General features: G+C 40.4%; 1 protein-coding gene across 1 annotated transcript in view; it reads left to right on the top strand.

Annotated features, from left to right (window-relative positions):
• The first annotated feature begins 237 nt into the window (after window positions 1-237).
• TP53BP2 (tumor protein p53 binding protein 2) overlaps window positions 238-7,516 on the top strand; it is a 53,847-nt gene continuing 46,568 nt past the window's right edge. Inside the window, exon 1 of the mRNA XM_012644064.1 lies at window positions 238-442. Coding sequence (XP_012499518.1) covers window positions 416-442 — 27 coding nt within the window. The 5' untranslated portion in view covers window positions 238-415. The remainder of the gene's footprint in view (window positions 443-7,516) is intronic.

The raw sequence follows: 7,516 nt of genomic DNA on the forward strand, positions 1-7,516 counted from the left end.
GACAGCACTCAGGTCCCGAGGCGAAGAAAGAAACGCCGCCCGGCCCCCGCCGCCACGCCTCCCGGCCGGGGACCCGCGCAGGCGCGCGCAACTCCCGTCCCTGCGGCCTCCCCTCCCCCAGGCCGCCGGGCGCGCCGCGGGCGGGGTCGGCGTGGGGGCGGAGCCGGCGCGGGCTCGGAAGGGCCCCGGCCCGGCGATTAGTTGGTTTCGGAGCGGAGGAGGGAGCCCGGGCCGTCGCGGGCGCAGAAAAGACAAAGCCGCGTCCGGGGGCCCGGCCGAGGGGTGGGCCCGGGGCTCAGTGGCGCCCGCGGACCCGCGTGCCGCCGCCTCGCAACAGGTCCGCCGCTCGCGCTCCACTCCCCTCCCCCGGGGGCGCCTCCGCTCGGCCGGGGCCGCGGTTCGGCCACCCGCTTCGATGCGGTTCGGGTCCAAAATGATGCCGGTAAGGGGGGCGGGCGGCCGGGGCGTCAGGCCTGGAAGTGTGCGGGATCGCGGGCTGGGGCGGTCGGTGCCGTCGTGCGGGTCGGGAAAGGAAATCCCGGGCTTGAGCCCGCGCCGGGAGGGGCTGGTGCGTCCAGAACCTCGGGCGGGTTTCGGGAGGGCCGAGGTTCAGTCCTCAGGGCTCCCCGCCCATCTTCGGCGAGAGGGCGCGGCCAGACCCTCCCCGCAAGGAGGGGCGGCCGCTGTGGGACAGCCGCCCCAACTTTTCCCCTCAGTGCTTGAAGGTCAGGAACTGGGAAACTGGGAACCTTGCTCTTGGCTTTGTCTTTTTATTTTTTTTTTAAACAACTTTTTACTGGAACGAAACATAACATACTTAAAAGGGTACCTTTGCTTTCTTTTTAATTGGATTTTGATCTTGATAGCTACAGTAGCAGCCAAATCTCTCTGTGAAAACTGCTTTTAGTAAACGCAACCTCGGAAGTTTTAGATCGCAGGAAAACGTGTGTGCCTGGCTCGCTCCGTCCCCACAGCTGGTTTAACGACCTCTGGAGAGGATGAGTTAGTTCTTTGGGACTCCGCAGGCTTTTGACGTGGCCACCAGGCCACAGGTGAATAGCAGGTTTGAGACATTTCTGAAAATGTCTCTCTCCTTCAGCGGTCGTAGAATCCGGAGCGATGCGGTGGCTTCTGCAGACTTCAGCAGCCAGTTTCCTTGTGGAACTTGTTCTTGCGCCTCTCCCACTGGAGCGGGTTCGTCTTGCAGCCATCCAGTGTTTTCTCTTATGGCCTCATTTGTTCAAACAAAGAGACAAACAACTTTATTTTTATTTTATAAAATCTGTGGAATGGAGTGATGACAAAATTGATTTGCATTTCACACATGCCAAGTATACCCCTGTCCGCTGACCCCCCTCCTTGTGTCATGGAGGGTGTCCCAAACTGTCACATACTAGGGGCAAAGTTGACAATTTACTAGAACTGGTAATTGGGTTTAGATGGTTCGGGATATTTTGTCGTGCCAGAATTGAAGAAATTTGGAAGAGTTAATAGCATTATGCATCTCAGTTTAATACCAGGTTATGAAGTCAGGTTTGTGATGTGAACGCCAATGTTAAAATGTGTACCATGGATAAGGGTGACGGATTCTGCTGTTAAGATTTTTATTTCTTGGGTTTACATTTCTTTGTGTTGAAATAACTTTTGCAGGTTGTCTGTGAATGTTTCCTAATAATGAAAGCAAGAGAACAGGTGTTGGTTGTTGCTATATGGTTTCTTCTTTAAAGATCAGTTTTATGTCAAGGTATCCTTTGGTGTTTCTTTCAAACGTAGGGAGGTTCATTCTCCCAACTGCATACCAGATCATCAGAATTCATAAAAAGTTATGTGGCTCTTGTGACTAAATTTGGTTTAGCAATATGGTTCTTCTGATTGCCTTACTCATCTCAGGATAGAATCTTACCACAAGACTGGTGTGGTGGCATGTACGCCAGCTTTGTACTCAGACCGATGCTTCAGTGTTTGCTCAGCTGCTACGTTTAGTGACCATAGACACTTTTTTTAAAAAAAATGATTTGTCCCTCAGTTTCATCATTTTTAAAACGAGGATAACAGTACTCAGCTCTTAGGGTGATTTTGAGGATTAGAGTTACTGTTTATGAAGGAAGCAATTAGTACAGTATCTAGCTTGGAATAGGTGCTATAGGTGTTTGAAATTTTAAGAATTTCGAATATTGGTTAAACTGAAGATTCTTATGGTTGTGATACTTTAAAAACATAAAACAAATTTTCATTTAGTAGCCTCATGTTATATGTGTCTTTATACTGTAATAGTTGGGGCATTTGAATATAAAACTGTTTTTCTTAAATATTTCTCATCTTTAGCTTTTCATATGCTTGGATTTTTATTCCAACATGAGTGAGGTTTTGTTATATTACTTTGAAAAATTCTAACCAATTTATCAGGAAAAGCATTATGCTTAATATGAAAAAATGGGTAGGCTCAGAATGTGGACAATTACCTTGATATGCTTTTTTATTGTGATAAAATATGTATCACATAAAATACACCATTTTAACCATTTTTAAGTCTATAGTTCTGTGGCATTAAGTACATTCCTTGTTTTGCTTTTAAAGGCATTCTAAAGATAATGGTTTGCTATTTTGACTGCATCATATTAAAAACGTGCAAATAAATTGTGTTCATGTGTTTTCTCACCAAATGGTACAGAATGAAGTGGTTTTCTTTTACGTGGGACATGAAGTGATGATAATTGGATCCAAAACCAGAAGTGGAAGATACATTTTAGAAGGCTAACTAAAAATAAGTAGGCAAACTCTGAGAATCACAGTAGAGGTAATGATAGGGTATTACAGAAATGGGAGTAATAATTACTCTCATTTTCAGATACCTGCCATGATTAGTATAGAGATAGTATACACTGCTTTGGTGGTATTTCTACAGTTGGTGACGAGAAACTGATTAATCTTTCATATTTGATACCTTCTTATTTTTTTTCCTCGTTAAAGAAGGGATAATTTGTACTTTGAGAGTGGCTTTTTAGTGATCCATTCATTGTATTTGATTATCAAAGGAAGACAATTATCAAAAGCAAAAATTCTCAGCCATTTGAAAATTATATTAGATATCCTTTATTCATTACTTTCATTTTGTGAAGTGTTACATTCAAACAAAAATGTATTTTTATGAAATAGCTTAGCTAACTCTAAAAGCATTTCCTGCTCTTTTCGGATAATAGTTTTATAAAAATTTTTGTTTGTACCTGCTGCTGAAATGGTAAATTAAAAAAAAATTACATGCAAAACTGTACATAGTATTTGGCAGTGACACATGGGCTTGAGGCCAGAAGACTTCAATTTGCCTGTGTCACTTAGTAGTAGGAGATGCCATCTATTTGGCATATATGTCCAGCTGCAGTGGAAGTGTTCTATATCTGCGCTGTCCATTGTAGTGGTCACCAGCCACATGTGGCTACTACACTTCAAATGTGGCCAATGACTGAGGAACTGAACTTCAATATATATTTAATTTTAATTTTTTTATGTATATTTATTTCAGAATATCAAGGGGGTACAAATGTTGTTGGTTACATGGATAGCTTCTGTAATGCTTGAGTCAGGGCTATAGATGTGCCCATCACCCATTAGGTAGGTTTTTGCCAGCCCCCTTGATTTCCACTGATTTTTACTTCCCTCTGTAATTATATTTAAATAGTCATGTGCCTGGTGGCTACTGTGTTGACAGTGCAGTCAAACTAAATGCCATCATATAGACAATATTTTCAGGAATATAATAGCTTATTTTGAAAAGCTCACTTGGGGCTGGGCATGGTGTCAGCCCTCTGGGAGGCCGAGGTGGGAGGATGGCTTGAGGCCAGGAGTTTGAGCCCAGCCTGGGCAATGGTGAGAGCCCTTCTCTACAAAATGTAAAAAAATTAGCCAGGCGTGGTGGCCTATGCTTGTAGTCCTAGCTACTTGGGAGGCTGAGGCAGGAGGATCACTTGAGCCCAGGAGTTTGGGATTGCAGTGAACTATGATGATGCCACTGTACTCTAGCCTGGGCAATAGGGTGAGACCCTGTCTCAGAAATAAAATAGAATATAAAATACAGAAAGCTCAGTTGAACTGATCATGTGTTAATTTAAAAATTTATGGCATTTTATCTTTCAGTGCTGCAAAGGCATTTTAATTATTCGTAGTTGCTTTGTGATACTGTAAAACAAAATCTGGTTGGTTGAGCTTCTAATGTGGGGAGTCTAGACCAAAAAAATGGGGGATATTCCTACATCTCCTTTAGCAGTTTGACCACCTGGTCAATAGAATTTGGTATTTCTGAACGTGACTGTATGCAACTTGTGCAGCTTGACAGACCAATAGCTTAATTTCTGCTTAAATATGTATTATTTTCAGAAGTCTGGCTTTATTTGCACATGCTTTCCAAACTGAAATTGTGGTTTGAAACTAAAAAATCTTGCAAGTTACAGATTTGGAATATTATATTTATATGATTATATCATGTTCTGAAAAAATTCCTTTTTGTTGAGTAATAATGTATGTAGCAAGTTAGCTTAGATCAGGTTTTATTCCAGAGTAAAGTTTAGATTAGGTCCCTAAAGATAGATTCCTATCTTTAGAGAATCGTAATTCTCAAAGGCTGTTAAACAAATCATCTATTTTTAAAAATGTGCAAAATATCTCACATTTCAAGTCTTGTAGTTAGTTTTGTTGCCTTGTGACTTTAGCTATATTAATTAAAAGCTGAAAGACATTTGAAAATTTCTGTATTTCTACCTGTTTCAGAGAAACCAGATTTAGACTTTGTAAAGAAACTTAAGCATACACCTGCTTAAATTTAAAAAATTAACTTATAGAGAATTTATCTGGAAGGGACACAGAGAGGGTCATTTATTAATATACTGCTTCTAGGAAGCATTATTTTCCCTCCCTTTTCATAGCCCCCTCTCCCTTGCAGACAGCAAAAACAATAAAACAAAACTTTCTTTTCTGGAGCTTTTAAGGAATACTGTAGACCTCTGTCTCTTTTTGGTAATCTACCATAGTGTGTGGCACTCCTTAAAAAGTCTTTCTAGATCTGGCGTGGTGGCTCACAGCTGTAACCCTAGCATTCTGGGAGGCTGAGGCAGAAGGATCGTTTGAGGTCAGGAGTTTGAGACCAGCCTCAGCAAGAGCAAGACCCTATCTCTACTAACAATAGAAAGAAATTAGCTGGACTACTAAAAATAAGAATAATTAGCTGGGCATGGTGGCACATGCCTGTAGTCCCAGCTACTGAGGAGGCTGAGGCAGGAGGATTGCTTGAGCCCAGGAGTTTGAGGTTACTGTGAGCTAGGCTGACACCACTGCACTGTAGCCAGGGCAACAGAGTGAGACTCTGTCTCAAAAAAAAAAAAGTCTTTCTAAAGCTAATTTAACACTGAGCATTCATGAAGCTGGTGTTCTTCAGCCTCTTTTTAGCTCAGGTCGGATAACTGCATACCTATGCATGCTGGTATGATTTGTCATGTATTATAAGCCTCTTACCAGCGTTCTCTGCTAACAAGTATCTCAAAGAATAAGAAGAATGGGATATAAGAGTTTAGGAATCCAGAGTGTTCTTTTCAGCTCATGCCACTTAATCAAGTTGAACATTATTAACACATTGACTGCCACACCAGAAAAAAAATGATTTTCCTTGGGGCCATGGCGTTTTATTACGAAAATAGAATAAGAACTTCGAAAACAAAATGATCCTTTTTAACTTAATGAAAAATTTGTCATTTTTATTGTTTTTTTCAATAAAATAATATAAAAACTTAAAAATCAGTAATGTAAAAAATAATGTGAAAACTTGAAAAATAGTTCATAAGGGTAAAGTGTTTTTCTTGACTTGTCAGACTTAAGTGTAATTTAAAGGTAAACATAAGTAGAAAAACAAAATTTATTGGCTTCTATTCATTTAATCCATGTTTTTAGAATTAAATTGTCAATATTAATTGTAACAATGAGGACATCAACAAGTAAGATTTTCTCTAACCAACTGCAGGGTTTTGCCCAGGGGGCCACCCGTCATGTAACATGTAGGCTACAGCATGGCAGCGTGAGTTGCCTGTGCACCACGTGGCTCCCAAGGTAAAGAGACGTGTGAGTTATATATGCTTCATGAGGCCCCGGGCTCAAAACTAGCATGAGTTAAATACAACTCACACAGCAGTCAATGTGTTGTTAAATACTTGTTTTTTGATGGTGTGCTAGGTACTGAACAGAACATTTTTCTTTAATCAGATGTAATTGAGAAAAGAAACCATAGATGTGAATGTGTATGAAATGTATACTTACGTTGGAGTGGTAGGTGAGACATTAAAATTCTACATCTTATTGGGGCGAGCCAAAAATTTTTTTATTAAGAGATCCTTTAAGAGCACTAAGTATTAAGGAGGCGGTGATTCTTAAAACACTTTGCATATTCTCTTACCAAAAGAAATTTGTCTTATTGAAGAAATGCAAATTCTAAACATTATTAGGTGATGGGCAGAAAAAGTTTTATAGAGTTAGCAACTGTGGTCATTTTTAGTTTTTTTCCTATATAAAATGTCTTCGAAAGCAAATTACTTATTTGGATGATAATAGAACCAGATTTTCAATGAAAATGTTCATTTGGCTGGTAAGTACTGAACTTTCACTTTTGAAATGCATACTTCAATTGTTTTTCTAGAAACGGATTTATAACTTAGTAAAACTTTGTTTAAATTCCAAACATTTCAACCAAAAATCCCTTAAGGCACAAGCATAGACAAGGAGTAGAAAACCATAATGAATAACCTATTATAGAATAACAGTTTAAACTACTGGTGGTAATAATAAAAAATGGTTGGGCAATTTACTGGTCTTCCCAAATGGAACAAACAATTTATATGTAAATGGAGGTGGATTGGAAGTCTCACTGTCTAACTTCCCTCCCAGGGAGGGTGAGGAGCCCCTTTGTGTGCCTGACTCTGTGCGGGGTGATTTAGGTTGGTCATCTGGTCTAATCCCCTTATCACACTGGGAAGTTGATCTTCCTGTTCTCATTCAGCAGATAAAGAATTTGAAGCTCAAAGGGTTTAAGTAATTTACTCATGGTCACTGGCAGAAATGAGATTTGGGCTAAGTTTGCCTGCAAACACATGCTGTGTTCAAGATTGCAGATGATGGGGTTAGAATATTTTTATATGTTTGACAGGACAAATGTGGTCATGATGTTCTTTTGGCTAATGGTAATTTCGAATATCGCTTTTCAGAGCATAATTATACTGTAATCATTATTGAAGTAGAAAAAGAAGAACAGAGACATCTTCCCTTAAATCCAGACTTATGAGAAGATTGGTAAATAGTTTTCTTATCAAATTTTGAATGATATGGATGGGCAGAGGAAACATCTCATTAACTATTCTGTTCGTTCCACCTCTAATACTACTGTAGAGATCTCAGATCTTCCACATCTGGCTGGAGAGGAGTGGGTGGGAAGTGGGGGAGAGAGAGGGTATGATAATAAGCTTTTTTTTTTTTTTTTTTTTTT

The sequence above is a fragment of the Propithecus coquereli genome, unplaced genomic scaffold, assembly GCF_000956105.1.
Source record: "Propithecus coquereli isolate 6110/MARCELLA unplaced genomic scaffold, Pcoq_1.0 Scaffold205, whole genome shotgun sequence".
In the NCBI taxonomy this organism is placed as follows: domain Eukaryota; kingdom Metazoa; phylum Chordata; class Mammalia; order Primates; family Indriidae; genus Propithecus; species Propithecus coquereli.